General features: G+C 43.4%; 3 protein-coding genes across 6 annotated transcripts in view; all 3 read right to left on the reverse strand.

Annotated features, from left to right (window-relative positions):
- Positions 1-187: 187 nt before the first annotated feature.
- kat2b (K(lysine) acetyltransferase 2B) lies at positions 188-12,853 on the reverse strand. 2 transcript variants are annotated; one of them, XM_083645517.1, is made up of 18 exons: positions 12,597-12,853; positions 11,304-11,430; positions 10,543-10,688; positions 10,254-10,340; positions 9,921-10,102; positions 9,439-9,630; positions 8,420-8,523; positions 8,152-8,277; positions 7,321-7,454; positions 6,354-6,562; positions 5,692-5,818; positions 5,469-5,579; positions 4,775-4,918; positions 4,492-4,606; positions 4,353-4,383; positions 3,489-3,552; positions 3,200-3,284; positions 188-2,077 (listed from the first exon to the last, which is right to left on the reverse strand). In XM_083645517.1, exons 1-18 carry the CDS (start codon positions 12,795-12,797, stop codon positions 1,884-1,886), a joined length of 2,379 nt encoding a protein of 792 aa, XP_083501643.1. In that variant the 5' UTR covers positions 12,798-12,853; the 3' UTR covers positions 188-1,883. The 2 variants fall into 2 exon arrangements, with proteins under 2 accessions (XP_083501643.1, XP_083501642.1); XM_083645516.1 differs by having other exon boundaries at positions 4,353-4,606.
- A 645-nt stretch (positions 12,854-13,498) lies between these two features.
- rab5aa (RAB5A, member RAS oncogene family, a) lies at positions 13,499-20,985 on the reverse strand. 2 transcript variants are annotated; one of them, XM_083646368.1, is made up of 6 exons: positions 20,832-20,985; positions 18,393-18,616; positions 17,550-17,701; positions 17,231-17,353; positions 16,804-16,897; positions 13,499-16,307 (listed from the first exon to the last, which is right to left on the reverse strand). In XM_083646368.1, exons 2-6 carry the CDS (start codon positions 18,556-18,558, stop codon positions 16,192-16,194), a joined length of 651 nt encoding a protein of 216 aa, XP_083502494.1. In that variant the 5' UTR covers positions 18,559-18,616; positions 20,832-20,985; the 3' UTR covers positions 13,499-16,191. The 2 variants fall into 2 exon arrangements, with proteins under 2 accessions (XP_083502494.1, XP_083502493.1); XM_083646367.1 differs by having other exon boundaries at positions 18,393-18,619.
- Positions 20,986-21,872: 887 nt separating this feature from the next.
- The window catches only part of tmem268 (transmembrane protein 268), a 9,297-nt gene continuing 4,879 nt past the window's right edge, over positions 21,873-26,290 (reverse strand). Inside the window, exons 6-10 of one of the 2 annotated variants that reach the window (XM_083646441.1) lie at positions 25,357-25,509; positions 24,490-24,600; positions 24,043-24,132; positions 23,582-23,773; positions 21,873-22,743 (exon numbers count right to left, since the gene is read on the reverse strand). In XM_083646441.1, coding sequence (XP_083502567.1) covers positions 22,576-22,743; positions 23,582-23,773; positions 24,043-24,132; positions 24,490-24,600; positions 25,357-25,509 — 714 coding nt within the window. In that variant the 3' untranslated portion in view covers positions 21,873-22,575. Of the gene's footprint in view, positions 22,744-23,581; positions 23,777-24,042; positions 24,133-24,489; positions 24,601-25,356; positions 25,510-26,290 lie in introns of both variants that reach the window. The other variant, XM_083646440.1, reaches the window with a different exon arrangement.

A 26,290-nucleotide genomic window follows, 5' to 3' on the forward strand; every position in this document is an offset into this window, starting at 1 on the left:
CGAGACAGAGATACACTTCCTCCTACAATGCAAAACATTTGAGGAAATAAGGAACATTTTAACTAACAAGTTTAACTTGTCTAAAAGTAAAGCTAATTTGAATTGAATTGACAGGAAATTAGTTTGGCTTCTGTTTTATTTAGTCTATAAAATATGCTAATACTATGTCATTAAAACCAATAGTACAAAGAGCATGAAATAATTTCTCCAGACATATTACAAAATTCATTTTTTTCTTCCTAAAGTTTGAAAAGTACAAACATCTTTTTACAAAACAGCAAAACTACATAGTATTGCACAATCTTTTTTCATTTATCTCCAAAGTACAAAGTTATCAATCTCCATCTGCAGGACAAAAATAAGACAATAAATTAAGACCTTTCTTTTAAATTACAACACATAAATAAGAATAAACTCTAGATACGGTAATTAAATTAGTCATTAGTCAACAGCAATAGTTCATATCTAAATCAGATTTGATGGAAAGAAAAAGATGTTTTTATTTGCCATGTTAAAGAATACTTGTTTTTCTTAAAAGTGCATTTTGATGGTCAAACTGTCTATGCTGCTTATTGGAAGGGAAAAAAGTTTTTAAACAAAGAAAATATAATATATATATTTATATATACAGATTTAAAATATACATAGAGTATATGTGCTTTAAAATAATTCAAATTTGTACAAATTTAAATTTTTCCTTTTTTGGCAGGATGAACTCATCACAGACAAACTTTGACCTATTCAACGCCATGCGCACTCAAAGGTGGCGTTCAACACAGATAAGAACAGTTATTTAAATAGACAGGAAATCCTGATCTCTCAGTCCAGTTCTTCACAGGCAACACTTGTAAAACAAACACTCCATATCGATGTGGTTCCTATGTATGACATCTCTTTACCTGAGTCAACTGAGAGAGGGAGAGTAGGAGAGAGGCAGACAGTCAAAAGAGGCGGCGGCTGACAGTGCGGCAAGAATGGAGAGAACAGATGGACAAAGAGAAAGAAAGGTGTATGATAAACCACAAATCATCCCTCACTCTGTTGTCGTTCTTCAGCATCTAGCATAAAAAATAGTAAGCAGTGGGCCCTGTTTATGATGCAATACTATTTAACAGTCCCTCCAGGAAATTGTGATTTTGCGATCACAATAATGAATGCAAATTCAACCAATTGGCAATATTTGTGGGGGCTTGCCATTTTTCAATATTCCCGCGATTTCTCTGCAAAAACGGCAAAACAAGTGAGTCAACTTGCAACTTTTGCCAGTTCCCACAATTTTACCACAAAAAATAAAATGAAATAAAAAATCATTAAACTTTGCAAATTGCAATAGAGGTTTTGAGAAAAGTTGCAATTAGGTAGTAGTAATCCTCAACTTGCAATTTTTTGCCAGTTCCCACAAATTTACAGCAAAAAGATGACATAAAACGTAACAAATTACATAATTTTCTTTGAGAAAAGCCGCTCCAAAATCAATCATTTTTGATCGCAACAACCACACACAAAAATGGAGGGACTGATTATTATATTCTATTGTCCTTTCATTCCATATGACTGAAATTCATGTGATGGATTACGAAGAGTTTTTACTGTCCCATACCAAAAGACATCTTCCGTTCTGGCCTCTCTCTTTCAATCTAAGCTACGGATTCAGGACTACGCATGTGTCAGATATCACAAGAGTGCTCATCTGAAACCAGTTTGCATCTTCGTGTTGAAGTTCATATGTTTATGAAACCTGGCCATTCCAAAATCAGTAGTCCTACTCTTAGCTTGCCGATGCATACAGGTGAAGTTTTCATTACCCATATCCTAACATAACCATTTTTGGTCTGAAGGACAATCTCATCCTCTATTCGGCGACTGGGGCAACCTCCTCTGATTCACTTCTCGATGAGGCCCGCTTCTTTGATCTTCGTGTAGAAGAATTTCTCCAGTAAGTTGGCACACTTGTAGTACTCGCTCTCCGGGGGATTGTATTCACGACAGTTAGTGAAGATGCGCTGCATGTCGGCCATGAAGAGCTTGCGTGTCGTGTAGTACCTGCTCTTTAAACGCTCACTCATCGTCTTGAGGTCTGTGAGAAAACAACATAATGTCTTATGAGACTTAATATGGCTTCTTGAACTGACGCAATATCACAAGGTTGAATATACAGAGTGGTCTATTCATAGCCAACTGAGAGCTCTTTCAGTCTATCCAAGGAGCATTTACCAAGGCAAGATCTTCTGTTTTTGATAACCGCTGGACAGCAATGCCGTTTCAAAACAATGCATTGCAAAATCACATTAAGTCCTCCTAAATATGTGGTAAACCCATGTGTAAGCTGTTTGGAATGTGCTAAATGTGATTTTGAGGGACATGTTTTTATCCCAGCTGACCTGCATTGGAATGTCTAAAAAAAGAAAAGCTTTTTGGACAGACTGAAAAATCTAGACCATGATAAGCAGGGAGGTGTGTGTAGCACTTAGGCAGACTGTCCTTCAACCAGAAGGCCTGGGCTCAATCCCGTGTGACAGCAAGCATCTGCACTGCTGTAGTGTCCTTGAGCAAGACAGTCAGCCTTTTTGAACCTCTGAGCTCCAGGAGGCGCATTAGAGTCGCTCTGGCAACTAAAAATGTATTTAAGAAGTCCTTCATCCCAAGTGCCATTAGTATTCTTAACTCTCTACACAGTGACAGACAAGATTTAAACCACTGACATTAACTGTTTTTACGGTAATTTTAATTAGAAATCCGCACACTTCACGTGCAAACTTCTAGGCTGGTTACTCTGGAAAGGACGTGCCATGGGCACACTTTTTTGGGGTCTGACCTTTGCAAGCTCAACCGGAGTTTCTCTGGCTCGAGCCAATTTCTTATCATCAGTGATGTCACTCAAGCAATTGTGAATGTGATGTCATCAGTGGTGTCACTCGAGCAATTTTGCACCGCGGAAGGGAACCGGGCCACCTTATTATAGTAGTAAGATATAATGCAACCTCGTCTATGTGCTTGTCTTACTAACTGCCTGCCGGCTTCCTCTGTTATGTTTTGTGTGTGTGTGTTTGGTGAGCCAAAGACAATTTTCCACCCTGGTGTCCAATAAAGTTATATTCTATTCTATTCTATAGATGAGACTCTTCAAAGCCCTTTGATGTAAAAGATATACTGCTGTAATTCTTGTCCTGAAGCTATGGTTATGCACATACATACATACCCATGGGGAAGCGAATGACTTGGTAGTATCCTGGGGCCTCTGTTTTCTTCACAGGCTCCATGAAAGGCCAGGCGTTCTGGTGACTCTAAGACACAGAGCAGGCTGGTAAAAGGAAAGCATGTGTGTGTGTGTGTGTGTGTGTGTTGTGTGTGTGTGTGTGTGTGTGTGTGTGTGTTGTGTGTGTGTGTGTGTGTGTGTGTGTGTGTGTGTGTGTGTGTGTGTGTGCGTGTGCGTGCGTGCGCGTGCACGTGCGTGCGTGTGTGTACCACAGTATTTGCTTGACCCTCACCTTCACATGTTGGAGGATGGTCTTTAGAGTGCTGTACAGTTGATCTGGGTCCTTCAGCTCCTTCCTGTAGAAAGCATGATGTTTGGATTATCAGTGTATGAGGAAGAGTCGACAGCCTTGAGGTTGTTTACAGTGAGCGTCGTTTGTAGTGTGTACTGCACATGTCAAGGCCAAGATATGTTATCAAGGAATAATTGATTGTCCCATGTTTTGGTCCACTCCAGACTAAAGGAAAAAGTGCAACCAATGTCAGCCTCTTGGTCAGCCATCAAGTCATGAATATTTAGGAGAATAACAGTAGACCAAAGACAGTCATAACATTGCACTGAGCCAACAGATCTAACCTGTCATCAACCTTGCCATCTTGGTCGGTAGAGAGCCAAAGTGAAACGTCACTTCCTGCTTCAGCACTGTACCAGGGATTTTCATCCGCCATTTTATTTTCCCATAGACATTTCCTTAAAATGATGATATATTAGAAACAGGAGAGACCACATGACATTTCACTCGGACCAAAATGTAAAAAAAAAAAGTGAATTTAAAGAAAATATTTTTTCGTTTTTTTTTTGTTTTGGTCTGAGTGAAATGTTCTATGGTCTCTCCCGATTCTAAATATATCTGAACCATTTGGTTTGAGCAAGTAAAACTATTTTCATAAGCATTTTACGAAATGTCTGTGGGAAAATAAATAGCAGATAAAAATCTCTGGTACAGTGCTGAAGCAGGAAGTGACATTCACTTTGCTTCTCTATACTACCCCATTATCCAAGTCATAGGGTGAAGCAATGCAAAAGCATGCTGGAAAATTCAAACATCTCAAAGCACTCAATCTAAAGAAGACTAGAGACAACAGGTCGCACTTACCCTTTGCCCACTGGCTTCCAGCCGGTCTCACCTGTTGATATGAAGAAAGTGGGTTTAGTCTCATAGCTCATACCAAAGCACATCCTGTGTATGTGAGGTAGGTCGGGGAGACACCGTGAATGGTGGCGAGTTAACGTACGTATTCCAGGAATGCTCTCAATGGGAATCTGGCGTACACCTTCCTTAAAACAGGAAAGCCCTGGATAGACTTTTCGGATCTGAGCCTGCTTCCTCTCAATCAGCTTCTTGATGATCTGATTGAGAGAGAGACAGAGAGAGAGAGAGAGAGAGAGAGAGAGAGACACACAGAGAGACAGAGAGAGAGAGAGAGAGAGAGAGAGAGATAGTACAGATAGTGAGTACTTGAAGATGGGTAAGGGAGCACTTGAAATGTCAACATTTCAATTCGAGTACATGCCCACCTCCTTCTGTTTCTTGATGATGACGGAGAACTCTGTGTAGGGGATGCTGGGGTTGAGCTCACAGCCCATTAGCGTGGCTCCCTCGTAGTCCTTGATGTAGCCCACATACTTGGCCTTGGGAACCTTGATGTCCTTGGAGAAACCCTGAGAGTATACCCAAATATATCTCTTTCTTACAGATACAGTCCTATACAGGTACCACATCACATAAGCAAGCACATGGCAAGAATGGACCATTTAGTCTTTTCTTGAGATAAGCAAAACATCGTGCCAATGGTGAGATCATTCCAAATGTGTCGAAATAAGTTTCACTTATCTCAGACATTTTCTAGAAACAAGTCAAGTGTCTGTATCTTCAAACAAGGAAGAACAGGGTAGTAGAGCATGCCTCTAGTATCAAGAAAATAACACAGGAATGCTTGAAACAAGTTGCTTTGCAAGATCGATTAACTGAGCTCACTGTCAGATTTCCCCCCACTTGCTTTAAGGAAGATCTTCATTTGTTTGCAGTGCATTTCTGCTTCATTATGGCATACACAGTGAAGAGTGTCAGGATAGATGGGGGAAAAGACAGACTTAAATCCACAATGTTACAAACACGTGAGGTGATCCAGGTCACTGAGCCACCAAGCATCCGCATCCAACAAACAATTCTGATATTTCAACATTTGAATGGAGGTAACGCTGGACTCACCTGCTTCTTGAAGTAGCCAATGGCGTACTCATCAGCATAAGTGAGGAAGTTGAGGATTTCATGCTTAATGTGGTATTCCTTCAGGTGGTTCATCAGATGGGTGCCATAGCCCTACAACCAGACAGCCAGAGCAGGCAAAGGTCAAAAATGCCCAATCAGATAGCATCAACGCATTATGACACGACAGGCTGACCAATAGCGGAGAAGCAGCAAGCGCTCTCACCTTGACCTGCTCGTTGGAAGTGACTGCACAGAAGACGATCTCCGTAAAGCCCTGCGACGGAAACATCCGGAAGCAGATCCCTCCGATCACACGGCCGTCCTTGATCAGTGACAGAGTCTTGTGCTTCCTGTCAAAAAAGAGATGGATAGATTTCCTCTCAAATAATCCAAACAACAACACAGTCATGGCTTCAGCATCCACACATCTCTCACATCTAAGAATGCAAATACTCAAATAGATGGTGGAGAAACAATGAATTCCAGTCAGTGGTTGCCAAAAGGAGGACAACCAAAAGTAGCAAAGAAAAACAAAAACAATTGACTGACACTAGTTCACTATGAGTATGAATTTCCATTTTCTAATGCAAATCAGCTGGGGTCACTGACAAAAAATAAAGGTTTGGTAAACTATGCTTTGGTGGGTTTGCAGAAAAATTTAACACTCTTTAAGGAAACAACAAAGAAGAGAGGACAAATACCTAGACAGGAAGAAGAGAGGACAAATATCTAGACAGGAAAAGTGCTTCCTTGTGAACCATTCGTCCACAGCCACTAGCTCGAACCAATTAGTGCTGCAGTCTTGTTTTCAAGAGCCAACTGCATGTGTCTCTACGACACCCCTGGAGGTAAAAAAAAGTGGTAATCCAGCGCAGTTACACTCACGGATCAAAGACCAGCCGTGTGATGTACTCCTTGGGCATGCGCGGCAGCTGATGGGAGAACACGTTCTGCAGGCCGACGAGCCACATCAAGATCCTCTTGTTGGGCTTCTGGTTGAGGGAGTTCCCGATGACGTGGAACTCGATCACCCCCCGGCGCTCCTCCAGACGGGCCGCTTCGTCGCGCGCCGAGTGTGCGGACAGCAGGCTGGTCTGAACAGGGCGGGGGGAGTCATTGTTATCATGATCGCCGCCATCATTGTCAACCCTCACAAAAAAATAGCACCACAGAGGTCTTGATCTGCATCATCTTCATTCATAAGGTGTGAACACGGTACTAATTCCGACATTACATCACTATAAATTAATATCTTATCAGCCTTGCAAGTAAATCATTGACAGGAGGTAGCATTGAAAGAAGCAAGCCATCCAAATGTAGTCAGATATCATTAGACAGTCAAATGACATGCAGTATTCCCTCGGTCGATAACATTATTCAGTCATAAAACTGGCTGACAGTCTGGGTCTACTTTTCATAAAGAATATTATTCAAAAATGACCCTATTTGTCCCTGCAATACTTCTCTTTGCTGAATTTCATTACGCAATGGAGCAAATTACTTTGGGAAGTGTGTGGTTCCCTCCCCTTTAGCATTTTTATGTTTTTTTATTGAGACAGCAGGAAAGTAGAGAGGAAGACAGAGTAGGGAAAACTCTTAATTGGAATTCAAGCTTAGACCAGTGGCGGCAGAGGCAGGGAATGTCACCACTCGACACTAGGTGCACAAATCCAATAAGACTATTTCAATAACTTTTGATGCTGATTTTGACGCTAGACATCAGTGTGATACCGAGGCCATGGCACTTTTCTGTACCCAACTCTAATTGTAAAAGTCAGTCAATGGGACAAAGTTGATAGTACGGTATTGCTAGTACCGTAGTGTTAATATGGTTTCTGCCCTGATTGGTTACCTCTGGAATGGCGGCGGGGTCGGTGATGGTGGCCATGACTTCATTGATGAGCTCAATGGGGATGTCACCCACCACCCTGGGCTTCTTGTTCTCCTCGTGGGGGAGGGGCTCCGACGGCTTACGCTTCTCTCCAACTGCAGCAGCACGCGTCATGAACACAGAAGGCGGTAAACACACAGAGGGAGCTCAGCAATGACAATTCTCAGCTGTTAACAGAGACTTTGTGTATAGCAGTGTAACAACATTGTTTCCCCCCCTCATCTCATCATGTTGGCCTGTTTTTACACAAACACCTGCTCTTTAGCATTGAAGCTGTTATAATACTGGATTTCTTTACTTTGTTATCGCTAATTGAAATACAGTTCAGTAGTGCATCTAAATCCAAACAAGTGTGGTCGATTTAGGTTCAGCCGCTACTACTTTCCATGCAGAAATGGTAAAACTGACTTCATATTAGCATATTTATGAACACTTCTGGGACATGGGTTAGGGTTGAATTCTGTTCCGTGAAACTATTTTCAAGCAAATAAGTCTCTGTAGAGTGCATTAGATGCACTTTGGATGAATTGTGATGTATGAAGTAATTCCATTTGAATTCAAAGTTTCTCCAGGAGTAATAGACTGAACTAAAGTAGTCTGGATTTTATGAAAAGTTATTATAAGCCACTGAAGCTGAGGAAAAATACCAGATGGTAACATCGTGTCAATTCTGACACAAGTCTAACTTTTTCCTAGGTGCCAACTGTCCACTGTGAAAATGTTCAGATCTATGTATGCTTAGTGTTATCCTGATCTTATAATAATGAGTAGGGACATGTTTGCTTGACGTACCTGGGCTTGGCTCCAGCACAGACGCTGTTTTCCTGGCCGGACTGATGCTGCCGCAGCTGGACGGGTCCACCGGCACAGGACTGGTGCTGTAGTACAGCGGCCTGGCCACCGGGGGCGCGCTGATAACTGCAGAGCGGCAGAGGGGACAGAACAACAAGTTGTGCTTTATGTCGTACTCAGCAATCATGTTTAAGGGTGTGTGTGTGTGTGTGTGTGTGTGTGTGTGTGTGTGTGTGTGTGTGTGTGTGTGTGAGAGAAGGTGTGTTACCTGTGTGGATTGGGATCTGCCCTCCTGAGGCTCCAGCCAAGAAGTCTTGGCTCCAGATAGGAGAGCTGTGGCTGTACACCTCCTCCTCCAGCATAGACAAGAATCTACAGCACAGACAAAACAAGAAGCACCCCAACTCTTACAAAGTGTGCAGCAGTGTTGTAGTCAAGTCACTATATCTCAAGTCCAAGTCGAGTCTCCAGTTTTCGAGTCCGAGTCCAAGTCACCAAAGTAGAGTCCAAGTCCAAGTCACCAAAGAAGAGTCTGAGTTGAGTCCCCATTACCTGAGTCTGAAGTTAGCCTACTGAACATGGAACGTGCAACCCGCATGTAGGTGGAACACTCGTGCCTGCCCTGGCACAAAATAAAAAAATGCTATAAATAAACCTATCAATATCTCAATCCAAATTATTAGGGCCTATTACCAAAAAAAATCTATTAATATCAATTAACAAGTCCGAGCCCTCCTCTCCAACTTCCAAGTCCGAGTCATCAGTGCTCGAGTCCAAGTCCTGAAAATGTGCCCAGGACTCGAGTGCAGTGTATCAGAGTCAGAGTCAGTTTATGACTCGAGTGCAGTGTATCAGAGTCAGAGTCACTTTATGACTCGAGTGCAGTGTATCAGAGTCAGAGTCACTTTATGACTCGAGTGCAGTGTATCAGAGTCAGAGTCACTTTATGACTCGAGTGCAGTGTATCAGAGTCAGAGTCACTTTATGACTCGAGTGCAGTGTATCAGAGTCAGAGTCAGTTTATCTATCATTTGTACTAGAACCACATTGGAGTTGTGGTGCAAGAGCTCAAGTGTGTGTAGTGTGTGTATCTGACTGCATGCGAGGCTGTGTGTGTGTGTGTATCTGACTGTGTGTGTGTGTGTGTGTGTGTGTATCTGACTGTGTGAGAGGCTGTGTGTGTGTGTGTGTGTGTGTGTGTGTGTGTGTGTGTGCATGCGTGCGTGCGTGCGTGTGTGGCATATTCTCTGTGTGTTCACAGTGTTTCTGCATGCTTGTTTCTCTCACTTGGGGAAGTGTGTGAGGATGAGTGTGCGTTTCTCAGGGGGCAGCTTGTCCTTCTCCTGCCTGGCCTGCTCCAGCAGCTGCTTCCGCATCACAGTGAAGACCGAGCGCAGCAGCGTCCGGCCGAAGATCTGCGTGGTCTCGTACCGGGGCAGGCTGTCACAGAACTGAGGCACGTTACAGTAGCAGAGCCACCTGTAGGAGACGCACCGTGGAAAACAACTTTGTGAAAACGCCAACACTGTAAACAGATCTACCTGCAGGTAACGGGATATCAACTAGATAAACGGTAATCAAACCGGGAACGTTGCTCAAGTGAATGCCATCGAAAGCCAAATAGCTAATCATGTTACCTTTCACTCTCAAATTAGTTCCACGGGATTTGAAAAAGTCTACTTTCAAGCATGTATAACAGGGATTTCAGCAATAAAACAAGAAAATGTCATAAAGTTGGCTATTGGGAGCAATAGGTTTGGTGTTACTACCTGGTGTAGTTGGCTTTGTATCCAGCTGCGTCTTCGTTGGGCACCCTCTGTCGCCTCTGCGAGGGAGTCTCCAGTTGCCAGTAGTTGATCTGGTTGAGGAACATCTTGGCCAGCTCCATGATGGTTTGACGTTCCTTGGATGGCAGGTGGCTGAACTTGTACTGGACAAAGTTGTTCACCCCCTAATTGGAGAACGCAGGGAAAGTAAAATTAACGGGAATAAATAAATAAATGGGAATTTTGTGGACGTACTGCAGCATTGTAATTAATGTTGAAGTCATGCTTGCTTTTGTATTGCAGCTGCCTGAGTGTTGCACCTGTGCGAGGGCTTACCTGTTCGATGCTGGGTTTCTCAAAGGGAGGACTCTCCTGTGCTTCTAACATTGGTTTACCCATCTGTAGGATGCATTTCCTCAGCAGCTGGTGGATACAGAAAAGGACTTACTGTTACTTGTCTTCACACTGCACAAACACAGTGCACAGTTCAAATTAATTCATTTTGATGTTAAAGAAAATAGTGTAGATTGATTCTCAGCCTTGTTCAACATATGAATATCAAATGGTGAAAATGTGCCTAACGCACTAATATTCCAGTGTTGCGAGAAGCTGAGTGGAAGCTTACTTTGAAGAGGGAGAAGTAGACTTGTTTAGTGTCAGCGTCCTCCTCTTTGTGGACGCAAGTGTAGAGGTACTCCACATCCAGGACAATACCTAGGAGTCTGTTCATTTCATCTTCCGACACATTTTCCAGGTGGGTCACATGATCACCTGAGAGTCAGAGTGAGAGAGAGAGAGAGAGAGAGAGAGAGAGAGAGAGAGAGAGAGAGAGAGAGAGGGAGAGAGAGAGAGATCTGATTATCTATCAGTGACATTTCAAATATCTCACTCTACAGCTTTTACACTTTTGCCCCCTGGACATCCCAACATACCCCCCCACTACTCAGACCTTTGCCCCCTGGACATCCCAACACACCCCACTACTCAGACCTTTGCCCCCTGGACATCCCAACACACCCCACTACTCAGACCTTTGCCCCCTGGACATCCCAACACACCCCACTACTCAGACCTTTGCCCCCTGGACATCCCAACACACCCCACTACTCAGACCTTTGCCCCCTGGACATCCCAACACACCCCACTACTCAGACCTTTGCCCCCTGGACATCCCAACACACCCCACTACTCAGACCTTTGCCCCCTGGACATCCCAACACACCCCACTACTCAGACCTTTGCCCCCTGGACATCCCAACACACCCCACTACTCAGACCTTTGCCCCCTGGACATCCCAACACACCCCACTACTCAGACCTTTGCCCCCTGGACATCCCAACACACCCCACTACTCAGACCTTTGCCCCCTGGACATCCCAACATACCCAGGGTGTGTGAGCAGCTGCGGCACGGCTCCTGTAGGTTGACTGCATTGGACTGCTGGTCCGTTCGGGGCGGCGTAGGAGGCGGGTTCTGACTCTTCCAGCCATTACACTTACAGGCGCCTTCAGCCTACGACAAGCACAGTTAGAATGAGTACAAGCCGAGATGCAGAGGCGGGCAAACCTAACCTGACCCTGCCACTGCCAGTTGGTTTGTTTTCACAGAACCATCTGGGAACGCGCTCGGAAAAACCTTGGAAAGGGACAGGCACTTTTCAAAAAAATACCTGGCAGCTGATTGGAAGAACCAGCTGTCTATCATGTCTATCAGGGGGTCGCTTCTCGCTGTTGTCACACCAAAGCCCGCCCATAGCTGCCTCTGGACGCTGGTTAGGGCAGACCCAGTTTAACTCAATTTACCCACCTTTTAAATCTGTATGTCATTAACTTACACTGTAGATCATAGATAATATTTTGTTTTCTAATGGTGGCTGTGATGCTTATTGAAATCAAGGATAGGGAGTTTACCCTGCCTACCAGTAGTATGCCTTCCAACAGTTACACTCTCTCAATATAAGTGGGCCTAAGTATAATAATACACACATTTTCAAACTTCACGACGCAGATAAAGTAAATTGAGCGGACCGACTTTGTACAGTGAGGGGGTGGGGTGAGTTAGGTCTGTCACCGTCAGCTGGAGCTGCTGCACTGAGCATGCGCCTTGAAACAACAACAAACTCCGCCCCCCTCAGCAGCTGTCACACTGTCAAAACAAAGGCTCTGTCTCTCTCTGCAGATATACTGCAGAAACCCAATAAAACACACTCCATTTACCGCCATGCGTTGACAGACGGCAGGGAAACACTGACACATCCCATTGGAAACAATTAGACAGAGCTGTAACACACTCTCAGCCCGTCAGCACACAGCAGCTACTCCCAAGAACCTGGATCTGACAGAGCGCCAAGCCAATGTTTACGTTCACCAACCCCCCACCGAGACAGCAACATTGTAACATTGTAATAACAGGGGAGGGCTCGCAGCTGATAGGCCCTCGCTGAAAAGTCTGCAATAACGCTGACGCTAGATACTAACTACATGTAGTAACCTTCTTTTCCAAAATAATTGGTTCGTGTAAGCGAAATGAAAAAATGAAGTGCGGCAATGGCTTCCTTTGCTGCGCTTGCATTTTGCAAAGTATTGCAAACGAGCCCGGGGAAAAGCATCCGTTAAGACTACACGGAAAAAGAAGAGGGACCGTGTTTAAAAATGCAAATATCAGCAAATCTAGCGTACTTTGCATGATGAATACACTCCGAGTTTTTCCAGCTTCTTCGGCCGAGGTGAGGAGCGGAGCTGCGCCTTCTTCACGGCGATACGTGCGGATCCTCCAGCGGCGCCGGAGCCTTCCGTGCCCCCGGCTCCAGGAGCGGCCGGGACCGAGCCCGCGGCTCCGACGGCCGGCGAACCTTGCTGTATCCCCGCGCTCTCCGCCATCCTTCACGCCGAACCGCGACGGGACCCCCGGCCAGCCCGGGAAATACTCGCTCTGCTGTCCGGTGTTCTATTCCACAAGCGGAGGATCAGACATGGCGCTCATCCTTATTTTTAATTTCTCACTGTAGGCCCATTTTCCTCCGCTAGGGGACTCAAAAATGGGATAGGCCTATTCCACTATAATTCAGGGGAGAGGTCACAAAAATGCAACCATTTGATTTGTGACAAGGAGTCAAGGTCAAATGTAATATATAAAAAAAAATGCTGTGTTGTTTTATGCGGAGCCATAATAGCACCGGTGCTATATAATATTTATCACTTGGCCAAGTGATAAATCATGTTAGTTTCTTTCATGCAACACAACACAACAGTTAGTGGACTAGGACCAACTAACATGAATGTATCAAAAAATCAATGTTACTTAGATGTTACAATGTTAGAAATAGCAACTTATTGTAAATAGGAAAACGGTGTTGTCTAGGCTGGCACACATGACAGTCTATCAATTCAGACAATTAGCCCCCTGAGGATCAATGACCACAATTTGTCAGGTTAAAGGTGAGAGATTACAGAGATGTCATATCAATATCATCAAGGTGCGTGGTAGGGGCGGGGCAAAGACATACACCACAGAAAAGCTGTTGAAAGATGTTAAAATAAATCAAACTACTGTAGCACCAAATCCACACACACAGCTTGAGTACAATAATAAATGATCAAATTTATTTCAGTATTTATTTGGTCATTACATAACAGTACTGTAAAATGCTTGCATTTAAATGTTTCGGCTGCAATTAAGTGTCCACGGCAAAAAGAAACATACAATGTACATCCCTATTATGTGTTAATTCATTTATTCATTGATGCACCAGCGAGCCGGCTTACAGTTGTTACATTGTTCCTACAATGTTGTCACAATGTTACTGAGATGTTAAGGAGAGGCAGACGGTTTTGTATTCTGCCTCACTCCTCTGGAAGTTCAGTTCTATACTTACAGGGAGGAGTATTGGACAAGGCATCCAACCTGATACCACTAAAACAAAACAAAACAATTAGTGAAACGCGAGAAAGAGATGTTTAAAAAATAGAAACCAAAATGTTTGGATATTATTATTTTTTTCTTTTGAGAAAAAGGTACAAGACAGACCACTAAATAAATGCAATTTCATTTTTTGTTAATAACACTACATACATTTATAAAGACCACCACTGATTATAATTTAACCATTTGTGTGAAAAAAGGAACAGCAACAAAACTCCAAACCCAGAGCGAAGCCGTTTTTTTCTGCTAACTGTACAGTTTTTTTATGATTATCTAGACAACTCCCTAGCAAGCATTAGTCCTGTCACTTGTAAATCGAAAAAGTAGACTACATTGCAACACCCTATTTACAGTATATTATTTATATATTTATATATATATTTATATCACACTGGCTGTAATTATGACAAGATATATTCATGAGCGTCATTAGTGCAAGGCATGAGTAAGACAGACCTGTCAAAAAAGTTATTGACCGTGTGTGTGTGTGTCTAAATGTAACAATGTTTCATTGAGGGGGGTGGGGTTGAAAGAATACAAGTGTGTGCATGACGTGTGTGAGGGAGTGGTGTAACAGGTTGTGTCAGTGTGCTTACAGTGACGTACAGGTCTGGAGGGGTTCAGGGGGAAGAAGTCAACTGTATGTGTGTGTGCATGTACAAATGTGTTCAAACACACACACACACATAAATGGGCATGTGTGAGTGAATCCTATGGATGTAACTCATCACCCAGGGATGCAAAGTCAGAGAGTGAAAAAAAGTGACAGATACCAGGGCAGACACAAAATAAAACATTCACTCAAGTGCCCTATTTTGGGATGAAAAAGGTGACTGTCGCCTGAAGGTGAAACTAGTTTGCATCCCTGATCACCTGACAGCCAGTCCAGGCTCACATCGTACACACTCTAAAGCACTACCTAACAAACAAGGATGACAAATTATTCTGTCTCCAAGGCGAGTAATGCCAGCATCATCTGATCTTACTGCAACTGCAACTCCCCACTCACTATCACCGCCACTGCTTCTTCTTCTCTTTTTTTTTACCAGGTGCAAAAACAGCAGCGGTCCAGTAACTATAACACACTTCAACAGATACAGTCTGCATAAAGCAAATCACCCAGAGGCAGAACAATGAGTATCAGCTGACCTAATGACCTATAGGCAGAATGGCCCAACTTCAACCACAGAGGGATGGTCTCTCTAGACAAGATTGATGAAAGGACATTGCATCAGAAGGCGGGAGGTGGGAGTCACTGGTGGTGGGTGTGCCTCGGAGGCCCCTGAAGCCCTGCTGTGGACAAGGTTGGGTGGTGCAGGGGGGCTTACGTTGTGCTGCATTGGTCCTTGCAGACACTGGAGTCACAGAGTAAATACTGCGAAACATTGCACGATGCCAATAGGGACAGCTAGACTGCTTCTAGCCCCGGTGTGGGGCCTTAGGCTGGTACAGCGTGGGACAGAGGGGGGCTGACACTAGTGCTACTTTGGGCTCAGTGAGAGAAAGCATGTGGAATGGATGCATTTCTTGTGAGAAAGCAGCGGGCAGAAGGAGGGAATGAGAGAGAGAGAACCTAGAGGCCTAAAGTCCACCGACCATTTTTTTTCCAGATAAAAAAAAGTCCCAGTGAAGAGAGAGAGATGTGGAGCTTAGGATTCCTCTCTTTCTGGCTCTTCGTCCCCGTCTTCCCTCTCTTTCTCAACTCTACAAGAACACGCTCGTCTTCTCAAACACATTTCTTTTTGTGCTACTGAAGAAAAAAGGTAAGACCGTTTTCTTTTCTTTTTTCCTTTTCATTTTAGGCCTTGTAGTTATACGTGCATCCATATTTCCGACAATTTTAGAAAACAAAAAAACAACATAAAAATAAACAAAAATATAAGACTGGTATTAGAAATGCAGTAGTAGAAAGCTATCCCAGGAAAGAGAAGAGACCACTTGGAAGAGCCCTGCCTCTCAACGCTGCTCATATCAACACATGGGGAGGAAGATGATGGAGGGCAGGCGGCACTAATGTCAATAATATCCAGTATCATTAATAATAATAATAATAATAATAGATGCAAATAGCTGGATGGAAGAAAATCGAAAAGAAAGATTGGGAGGCTTCAACTAGTAACAGCAGAACCAAGAGGGGAAAAGACGCAGAGGCAATGTTGAGAGATGGGGGGGGGCTTGACTTAGTTACTGCAACAACAAAAGGGGCACAGGGGCATCTTGACTTGTGTTGCAGATCATAAATGGGGGAGAAGAGTAGGACACGTTGCATTAGTAACTGCAGTGGCATTTGGGGGATCCGTCACATTAGTTACTGCTATACAGGATGTGTGGGGGGAGAAGGCGTTCTTCGCGTTAGTTACTGCAGCAGGGACCCTTGGTCGGCTGGGCGGCTTCCGTTAGGTCCACACCCCGGTTCCGCCCGGTGCTGGCGCCGGCCGCCTGGGGCTCGCTCTTCGGCAATCTCTTGGCTGAAGGGCAAAAAAAAAAAAAAACACACACCAAACAAACTTCAACATGTCATTTGCATTTGGGCAAAAGTGACAAATTATATGACTTCCATAAACCACTGTCCCCTCATCTTTCACTTACCAGAGGATATACTTCATACTGGAACCAAGATGTCTGATATGGTTATCCATGTAATACTGATTCTATGCATAGGCACCTTTATTATTGTGTACTTTAATATCCTGCACTTTACATTTGAGCTGGATGACTCTGGCCTATCCACACGTGTACTTGTCTCTTTTTATCTTACTTTTTTTTTAAACAGTATCTAAATGTATTTACATGTTGTCACTTGTCGGTGTGATTTGTTATGTATGTTTCTAAGCTCTTTGCAGCCCAACTCCAATGTAGTTTCTACTGCAGATGGTAAGTAAACTGACTCTGACTCTAAACAAGCTGGCTCTGTTTATCATACTGGCACACATGCACAGGCAAAATATGGCAAGAGTCACCTACCAATAGCCATAAATATCTCGTTGACATTCATAGAGGTCTTGGCTGACGTCTCCATGAACAGTAAACTGTTGTCATCTGCATAAGACTGGGCATCCTGTCAACACACAGCAAATATAATGAGCCTTCAGCCCATCCACGTACATGTTTGCATGGGTTCAGGTTAGACAATTAGAGGTGGCATAAAGACTATGGACGCTAGCAATAGAGGTTAATGGATGCAATAACTAGAGTGTGCACACAGAGACAGACAGACAGACAGACAGACAGACAGACAGACAGACAGACAGACAGACAGACAGACACACACACACACACACACACACGGAAAGCCATTCAAAAGAACCTGAAGGAAAATGGAAAGCCATTCAAAAGAACCTGAAGGAAAACATAAAAGCCTGCTTGTAAGAAACAGTCCATTTGCTCTGACCTGGAAGTCGACAGCTCTCTTGTTGGCGAGGTCGGCCTTGTTGCCCGAGAGAGCGATGACTATATTGGGGCTTGCTTGTCTCTGCAGCTCCTTCACCCAGTTCTTTGCCCGTGCAAAGGACTCCTGGAAAGAGGACAAGGGGCACCAACTAACTACAGGTTGAACTACAAGTTGTACACTGCTGAAGTAAGCCTAGCTGTATAGTGCTGCACTGAATACATGGCCAGCATAATCTGTGCAACTGATATGGAGGGAAACATGGGGGTGGGGGGGGCAACTTTGCACAGGACTATGTCAAGGATGCATGTTGTGAACGTGCCTCGTTTGTGATGTCGTAGACCACGATGGCGGCCTGAGCTCCTCTGTAATACATGGGTGCCAAGCTGTGGTACCGCTCCTGTCCTGCAGTGTCCCAGATCTCAAACTTCACTGTTGTGTCGTCTAGACACACCGTCTGGGTCAGAAAGGCCGCTGAGGGAATAGGAGGTGAGAGGTGACTCAGCAATAGATATAGCAATAACTACATACGATACCATTATGCTCTTTACAATGTCATGTAAATATAAGTTAAAAGAATAAATCAAATTCAAATCAATCTTCCCATTTTGTGGGACAAACTTAGCTCCATCATTTTCCGACTTAAATTCCAGCTAAAGTACAAATGTAGATCGTTTTCTAGAAAGAAGCTCATAATGGGTCGAAACAACATGTTTCGGATACAAACACGAGTCTGTAATTAGGGATGGGGCCGATCCGATCCAATATCGGTATCGGGTGCCGATATTGGCACTAATTCACGGAACGGATTGGAATTGAAAAAAATAAAATAAAAGTGCAATTCCAGCGCTGGCCGTAATTTGCCCATGTATAATAGTATCCTTCTTTGCCTTGTATATTTTCTTAATTTTGTCTGCTTTTTGCAAGATATATATAAAAAAAAATGAATTGGCCAAATCTTTGCCTATACTGTATATTCAAGAAAAATATTGGTATCGGCATAATATCGGTATCGGCAGATATCCAAATTCAGGTATCGGAATCGGATCGGAAGTGAAAAAAGTGGATCGGTGCATCCCTATCTGTAATTAAAGCAGATCACCTCTTTGATCTACAACCCACTGGCAGGTTATGACAAGCAGCCTGACCAGCTGACTGAGCTCACCTCCTATTGTGCTCTCCTGGAACTCGTGGAACTGGCCCTTGACGAAGCGGAGCACTAAGCTGGACTTGCCCACGGCCGACTCTCCCAGCAGCACCAGTTTAAACTGGCAAATCTTGTTCCCAGCATTGGGCCCATTGGGTCTCGTAGCTCCTCCCCGATTGGCCATGACCTACAGTAGTCAGATCCCCCGCTGTCCTGCGTGTCAGACTTCACTATCAGGACTTCTGCTGCAAGACACCAGAGAGAAAATATGCTTACCACCAGAAAATAAAATAATAATGATTGGATTCTTATAGCACCTTTCTAGACATGATTCAAAATTTGAGGAGCACTGCTACAGCCAAGGATAATTATAACAAAGAATATTTGCTTACAGGTAGTTAAATATGCATCTTATCAGTAGCCCAACATCTTTAATTATAAACAGTAGGATTTTTGCATCACTGTCACAAGTCAACTGATAGCCAATCAATTGTAGCAAAACGTGACTAGCTGCCATTTCCTTATACTCTATATCTGTGTTAAACAGGAAATTCAATAAGCTGCTTCGTGCTTTCTTTCAAGATAGCACAAAGTATATAGACATAATTTACAAAAAAACAGACAGGAGTCAGGAAATAATAAAACCTACTGAAAGTAATTTAATGCGGGCTAACAAGCTTAGCGGCTGTGTTATATTTATAGAAAATTATACACAGCGCTTTTATGAGTGAGGCAATCATTCCACAACCACAACCACATAACAGAAGCCAAAGGAAGCATTGAGATGAACCCACAACAGTCAAGAGATTCACCTACGCACATTACTTCAACCCGTAGAACTGTGAGTACCTCTGTATGGCTACATACCTTGGATTCTTATAGTGCATTGTTTAGTAACTTATTTAAATTTTAATTGCTGACTAATTTGTATACAACACAGGGTTGTTCTATTTGTCATGAGCAAGATTTGTGGAATTTATCCCAGACCAGAAAACTGGTTATTATGGGTTTCTCTACACATTTCCTCCTCGCCCCTTTGTCCGGGAGGTGGATATGCTTCTTGACAAATCATATATGTGAATGGATACCTAACACTACATCTCTGCTCAAAACAAGATTGAGATTGAGTGGGCATAAACACCTGTGGTGCTCTTGCGATCTATGAAGTGCAAGGCTCCACAAGAGGCGAAGATGTCAAAATAAACATTGTGCCATCTGATCTGTGTGTGGCTGCCGTTTTACAAGTCTGGGGGGGGGGGGGTGACAATATAATGGACAATGGACATGTTATATGTTTGTAACTTATGAGTGGCATATCTGTGTCTAAGCACTTAATTTATGGCAATAGCAAAGGCTGTGCATTAACAATAATAAAACAAGGAGTGGTTTCAAACGACAGTCCATCAACTGTCAAATTATTTGCCCTGGTTTCTTAGAAGAGAAACATACAGGGATGAAAACTACCATCCACATAGCCTACACCAAAAGCCCCAGGGGACAGAAAGCCATCCGGGTGTCATGACTGAAGTCGGGTGTGAGCATGCAACAGGAAAACAAGTGCGTATTAGAAATTGCAATAGCAAAACAGCTGCGTTTTGTTCGGACTCATGACATCTGGATTGTCAACAAAGGCAGAGCACTGGAATACTCACAAAACATTTGGATTTGTCTAACGTTAGGTTAACTTAACAAGTGGGACAGCAATCAAACGCAAGTCAACCAAAAAGCTAACGTTAGCAGCTAATGTGTCTGTTTTGATTTGTAGGAGGACGCCATTTTCCAAATTGTTTTGTTGTCTGGTTAGCTAACGTTAGCTGTTTTGCTCTTAGCAACGTTACCTACTTAACGCTAACGTTAGTTTGGTGTCAGCAATAGCTGTTACATCTGCTCTAGCGTTAACGCTAGCGTGACTGCGAACTAAAGTTAGCCGGGTCAGCAAAATGCTAGCCTCACAGCCAGCTACTGCAAAACATCCAAACAAGCTTCCATAAAATACAACAGGACGAGAACAGTAACGCCACCCCTTAACTTAGCTAACAAACTGGTTGTTATTATTATACACATATCACATTGGGAATGTTGTAATGGATAGGTTAGCTGAGGTAATGTTATCTAACGGGGTGTAGTCAAACCTCAACTCAACAAACAACATCATATCTTGCTAGCAGTGTTAGCAGTCCACCCACTGACCTGATTCCACCCCTTTAGCCATTAGCTATCGCGAAGCTTGTTGTCTTGCTTGCTGACCCACACATCGCTGGCTAACGTTAACGGTACCATAAAGACAGTGCAAAGGAGCGGCTGGTCTCAAGACGTGGCGAAGGCCTGCATCTTTTTGCATTCTCAATATCAAATAGAACCAACGTTAGCTGTCAGCTAGCGAGCAAGCTAGTCCCGCTGACAGCCAGCTGGAATCTAGCTAACATCCGAACTCGATCCATGCCACGCTAACGTTACCTGAGAGCCAGACGATGTTTAGAACTTTAAATACCACCGCGGCAGTATTTACACACGGGACCCGGCCGGGGCACTGCGGTGATGTGATGTTGTGGAACCAAGAAATTATTTCAACAACACCGATCACGTCTCCTCCTTTCTTTCTTCTCGCAACTTCCCCTTAGAACCAAAACACAAACAGGCTCTTCCGCCCCCCGTGCCACGTCACACATCACGCCGCCCTGCCCTGCCCTGCCCTCCCTCCTTCTGATGAGAATAGGTCCAGTCGTCCAGCAGATGGTGCTGTTTGTCTCAGTAACCGAGTAGCCTACGATAGCCATATGACAGGCCCCGCCCATTTTACATTTGGCCACGCCCATATTAGACCCTGCCCCATTCCTCGGGGTACGAGCTCAGCTCCATGTCAATCTTCTTTTATTTTTTTAGTGGGGGGTTCTTATCTGGAGAGAACCTCAGGGGAGCACAGGGAGAACATGCAAGCTCCACACAGAAATGCCCTTTTGACAAGATAACCCACCTGGGTCGTAGGGACTGAAGACATGCCACACAGGCCCACAGCGTCCCAGGTGGGAATCGAACCCAGGACCTTTACTGTGAGGCGACAACGCTGCTGCGCCCCCTCCATGTCAATCTTCACTGGAGTTCTTTTAGGCACACATATTATGTATGTATGTATGTATGTATGTATGTATGTATGTATGTATGTATGTATGTATGTATGTACTGTATGTATACATACATACATACATACATACATACATACATACATACATATACACACATATGTATGCGTAGGGACATACATATTACAAAGTTAATATTTATTACATAATGAATGATAAATTAATAATGACAATTATAACTAATGCATGCTAACTGTATTTCAGGAAAAATTGTGCATCAATGGGTTTCTCTCTCTCTCTCATGCCTTCCCTTTCTATTCTGACAAATTGCTTCACTCCAGATGCTCCAAGTCAAGCGCCATCAACTCCACCATAAGGACACACATACTGCCAGAAACACTTGCAATGGACAAATCACAAGAATCTAGACTATATTTATTATTTGTACAAAATAATTTAACCATGATTGTCATGTACGCAAGAGATACACAAATATTGTACTGTCTGTACAGCAACAGGAATGAACCCGTGTTATCACTGTGAGAGTGTCGGGTGTGCAGTACTTTGGGCAGAAAAGATGGGTGACGATCCAGGAGGTGCAAACACAGAAGCAGACTTGAGAGAGCAGAGGGGGGAGGGTTTGAATCTCTGCACAGGTAACATGGCTCCCTCCTTTGTCCTGGTTCCCTTAAGCAAGGCATTTAACCCATATATCAACACGTGTAACTGTTGTGCTAGGGCTGGGCAATATATAGATATTTACTTGATAATGTGATATATGAGACTAGATCTCGTCTTAGATTTTGAATGTGGTAATATCGTGAGATGGCATAGTATTAGTGTTGTTTTTGCCTGGTTTTAAAGGCTTTCTGAACCTACCACACTGTTCTAGCCATCCTATTATTTGCCTTTATTTTGTGAAAGCACCAATAGTCATCCCTACAATATTGTTGCAACATCGATATTGAGGTATTTGGTAAAAAAATATTGTGATGTTTGATTTTGTCCATTATCGCCCAGCCCTACAGTATGCTGTGCAGCTCTGATAAAAAGTATGGATATTCCCTGGATTACAAAAATAGTCCCAGTCCCCCCAAGTTCCTGGAGTTTCCCAACGTCTCTTATGGGAGGATCTTGGTTCTGATGTACTGGCAGAAGCAGATGGAGGCGGTGCTGCAGTGGTTCCTCCGGGGCAGCAGGTGTCGTTGTGAGGGGCCGGACAGATGCTCGGACACCAGCAGCTTCACGTACACTGCACTGTAGGTCATGAGCAGCTGGTGGGCTTTGGCCTGCAGGAAGGAACACAGTCACATCACATATAACATCAGTGTGTGTTCATACTCCATATAGAGAATGACATTATGGTATTGAAAGTGTTTTCCTCTACCACAGTGATACTCAACTTGTGGCCCGGGGGCCAGATGCGGCCCGCGATAGGGTGCAGAATATAGTGTTTAGAATGTGTTTTATATACAAAACACTTGACGAAGGTCCAGGAGGCCCGGAACTTTGTGTGATGATCAATAAATGGTGATGCTGAGCAAGAGCAGTGTGCGGGATCTTCTTTCTTCAAGACTAATTTATTTATTTCATAAAATAATTATCCATTTAAAGGTAGTAATGAAGCCCATAATTGTCTCTACCTTTAAATAGATGAGGTGAGTTACCCTGCCTTAAGGAGCTGCTTGTGCACCTAAATTAATATCTTTTGTATTGTGACTGTGAGTTTCCATAAGAGTTTGTCTAAATGCTGTTGCTGAGGCTTTCCCACCTGATGAGAATAAAATTACCAGGGAAACACTACCTGTAATTTCTTGTTATGAAAAATAAAATAATGAATAATGAATATCGGCACAAAATACAATGACTTCAGTCTGAACATAACATGAAGTCCTACCTTTTAGACATAGGACAAAATTAATAGATCATCAGCCCACAAGAGAATCTCTCATCCTCATTTTTGGTGCGGGCTGCCTGCCTACCATGTATCATGCTCTGGCTCCACCATTCATATGGTGGATCAGTGTCAGGTGGGTTGGCTTTGTTGTGCCCAGAGAAACAAGCCCAGAAACGCCTAAACATTATTTCATTTCATTAAAATGACAGAAATTATCCCATGCCTCCCACCTGAGCAGGTAGCGCTGTGTCAGGAATGAGGCTGTAGCTGGTGGTGATTTTGGAGTCCTCCCGCTGGCTGGATGAGGTACTGCGGCCCGACTCCAGCAGCAGAGGCCTCTCCTCCTCTGGGCCCCTGAGCTCAGGGTCAGCAGCCGCTACCTCGGTCACAAGGACCAGATGGGCCATTCGCTTCTTCAGTTTCTTCTGGTAAAATAGTGAGATGAGATCGTTTTAAGTTATGCCCACGAAATATAATATTACTCTTCAAAGTGTAAGTCAGGCTAACTTCTGTTTGTCCGCTTTCTATTAAATCAACTCTGGGGGGGTTGGGGTAAGGGGGGTACTAAGTCCTCTCAACCATTCAGATAATTCTGTTTCTATTGATTTGAAGAGGACACTAACAGGGGCACACGCACAAATCAATAGAGCAGCAGTACAGACAAAATGACAGATGTACTTTACTCACTCACCTGGGTCTCGTTCACCTCAGCGCTCCTCTCTTCTAGAGTTTCAGTCAGTGTTCTCAAACAGCAGGCCATATCCCAATACACACAGTACAGCTGACGGAGAGAGAGAGACAGAGAGAGAGAGAGAGAGAGAGAGAGAGATGGATGCAACAAATTTGATTACAAGCACATTATGTATTACTTCACATAAATGTCTTTACTTCTGCAAAAAACAAGGTCGATTTCATTACAAGCCCTAGCATTTACCATCTGTAAAAAAAAAAAAAAAAAAAATCCCTTGTGGATCCTTGGAATATTCTCTAAATATATATATTTTTTCTGTGACTTTGTGTCAGTCAGTGAAATCTGCAGGTTCCAATAGAGAACCATATGTGTAGGCTACTGTATAGCAGCCATTGGATGGGGTCAGTGCCAAAGTGTCAGTGCGTCACTGGGTTTTAGAGGAAGTACCTGCAGTTTTCCGGTGCAGTTCTGAACCCAGTCGGCCACGCCCACCAGCAGATTGTGCTTCACCATCCTCTCATTCACCTGGATTAGCCGAACATCAAGGTTCATGTTGATCTGACCGGACACAGGTAGAAGTTTAGGAATCAGTCATTTAATCAGAGATTTATACTTATTACTAGGGATGGGACAATAATGAAATTCAATATATCGCAATACAAAAATGTTGAAAAATTAATTGCGATATTAGCTCTATTTTGTTCTGCTGTAGAAATGAGACCGCTTGCCCATCGCAGTTTCACAAGCTCTCGATACAAATTATATTATTGCCACTTTGTAATGGTATTTTTAAATTCTTGTTTACATTCTACCAAGCCAATGTCATTGCTGGGAAGATTTGTGGCTCAGAAATAAACATAATTCTGCACAGACTTTGTTGTCATTGAACTTTCGGATCGGATCGGGATTGTATCGAATCGTGAACCCCATATCACGTATAGAATCATATCGTCACCACATCCCTATTCATTACACTAGCCTACTTATATCAACATTGAATAAAGGACTACAGTAGTGGATTTTACAGCAGTCTCCATGAAATGTTGCAACTGTTGACCATAGACTGTATAAATAGACGTTGACTCACAGGATTCAACAAAGTGACACAGAGGACAGTTGGTTTTGCTTTGATTTTGTGTGTAAGTTCAAAATCCAAAGTCCCCTAAATTCCTTGCCAAACTCCACCCAGCTGGGGCTAATAATTAATTACCCCAAATGTCAGTTTCTGCAGAATAGTTGGACAGTTTAGTTTCAATAGTTAAAATGTAATATTTGTCACCATGGTTCTCACCAACACCACACAGAGCGCCTCACCTCCTTGTTACTGTGGTGCAGGATGAAGATGACGGCCGTGGTGAGGACGATTGAGACCAGGCTGACGGAGAGACAGAGGACCCAGTAGTCGGTGATGGTCATGAAGACGTGGAGGGTGGAGAACACAGCGCACCACACCACCACATACAACACCTGGAGGCAGGGAGGCAGAGGCTGTGAAGGAGTCTCAACTTCCACGTCAAAGGACCACATTTTGATGAGAACAAAGACACCAAAATCATCCAGGTGTCCCAGATAGATTGTTTTCTATGGTGCTCCATGCAATTCAGCATACACCATGATGAGTGATAGAAGACTACTGTAGGCTACTGATTAACCCAAAAGAGAGAAAATCATAACTTGTAGTAGCTCTAAAACGATAAGTAATCCTGATGATACGAATGAGATACATACAGTCAAGTCTGGCAGTTTTGTCAAGAGATTAGTAAAATATAAACAAAATATGATGTCAAAATAGCGTACTTCATAGTCAACAGGCCATATAATGAAAAACCTTTGTGACTTTTATGACTAAAAGGAAAAGGTCCCAGTCTTCTTATTTGTATAATGTGAGTTGTAATGTCTATGATCACTCTCAACATGTTTTGGAGCAGTGGAGCCAATAATGATCTACTGGGGACACGTGGATGACTTTGGTGTCCATGTTCTCATCTTTTAACAGCTAACTTCAACTTGTCTAAACTGTCTAAGTCACATGGCTCCTATCTGTGGCTATTTTGCAGCAGTGAATTTGTAATATTAATAGCATTGTTTTACTAGTCAGGGGTGACTCGCCCAGCTGACCTCTCATGGACCCCTTGCATGTGATCCCATGCACAACATCTCTCATAAGCACATGAGCACACTACGCTGCTGGTAGCCGAGTCGTTACTTTGACAATGTAGTTTATGTTTTTCATTTTTCCTGTGTATGA

Source organism: Poromitra crassiceps (genome assembly GCF_964638095.1).
Source record: "Poromitra crassiceps genome assembly, chromosome: 11".
NCBI lineage: Eukaryota > Metazoa > Chordata > Actinopteri > Beryciformes > Melamphaidae > Poromitra > Poromitra crassiceps.

What these genes read in the sequence shown, in the direction of transcription:
- kat2b (XM_083645516.1), bottom strand. Translation starts at nt 12,797, where the DNA reads ATGGCGGAGAGCGCGGGGATACAGCAAGGTTCGCCGGCCGTCGGAGCC. An exon ending in GAGTGTATTCATCATGCAAA is followed by an intron (nt 11,431 to 12,596) that starts GTACGCTAGATT and finishes TGCTTGTCGTAG; the next exon opens with GCTGAAGGCGCCTGTAAGTG. An exon ending in TTGGCTACTTCAAGAAGCAG is followed by an intron (nt 4,919 to 5,468) that starts GTGAGTCCAGCG and finishes GTATACTCTCAG; the next exon opens with GGTTTCTCCAAGGACATCAA.
- rab5aa (XM_083646368.1), bottom strand. Translation starts at nt 18,558, where the DNA reads ATGGCCAATCGGGGAGGAGCTACGAGACCCAATGGGCCCAATGCTGGG. An exon ending in CCAGGAGAGCACAATAGGAG is followed by an intron (nt 17,702 to 18,392) that starts GTGAGCTCAGTC and finishes CTATTCCCTCAG; the next exon opens with CGGCCTTTCTGACCCAGACG. An exon ending in CGAGATATTTATGGCTATTG is followed by an intron (nt 16,308 to 16,803) that starts GTAGGTGACTCT and finishes TTTGCCCTTCAG; the next exon opens with CCAAGAGATTGCCGAAGAGC.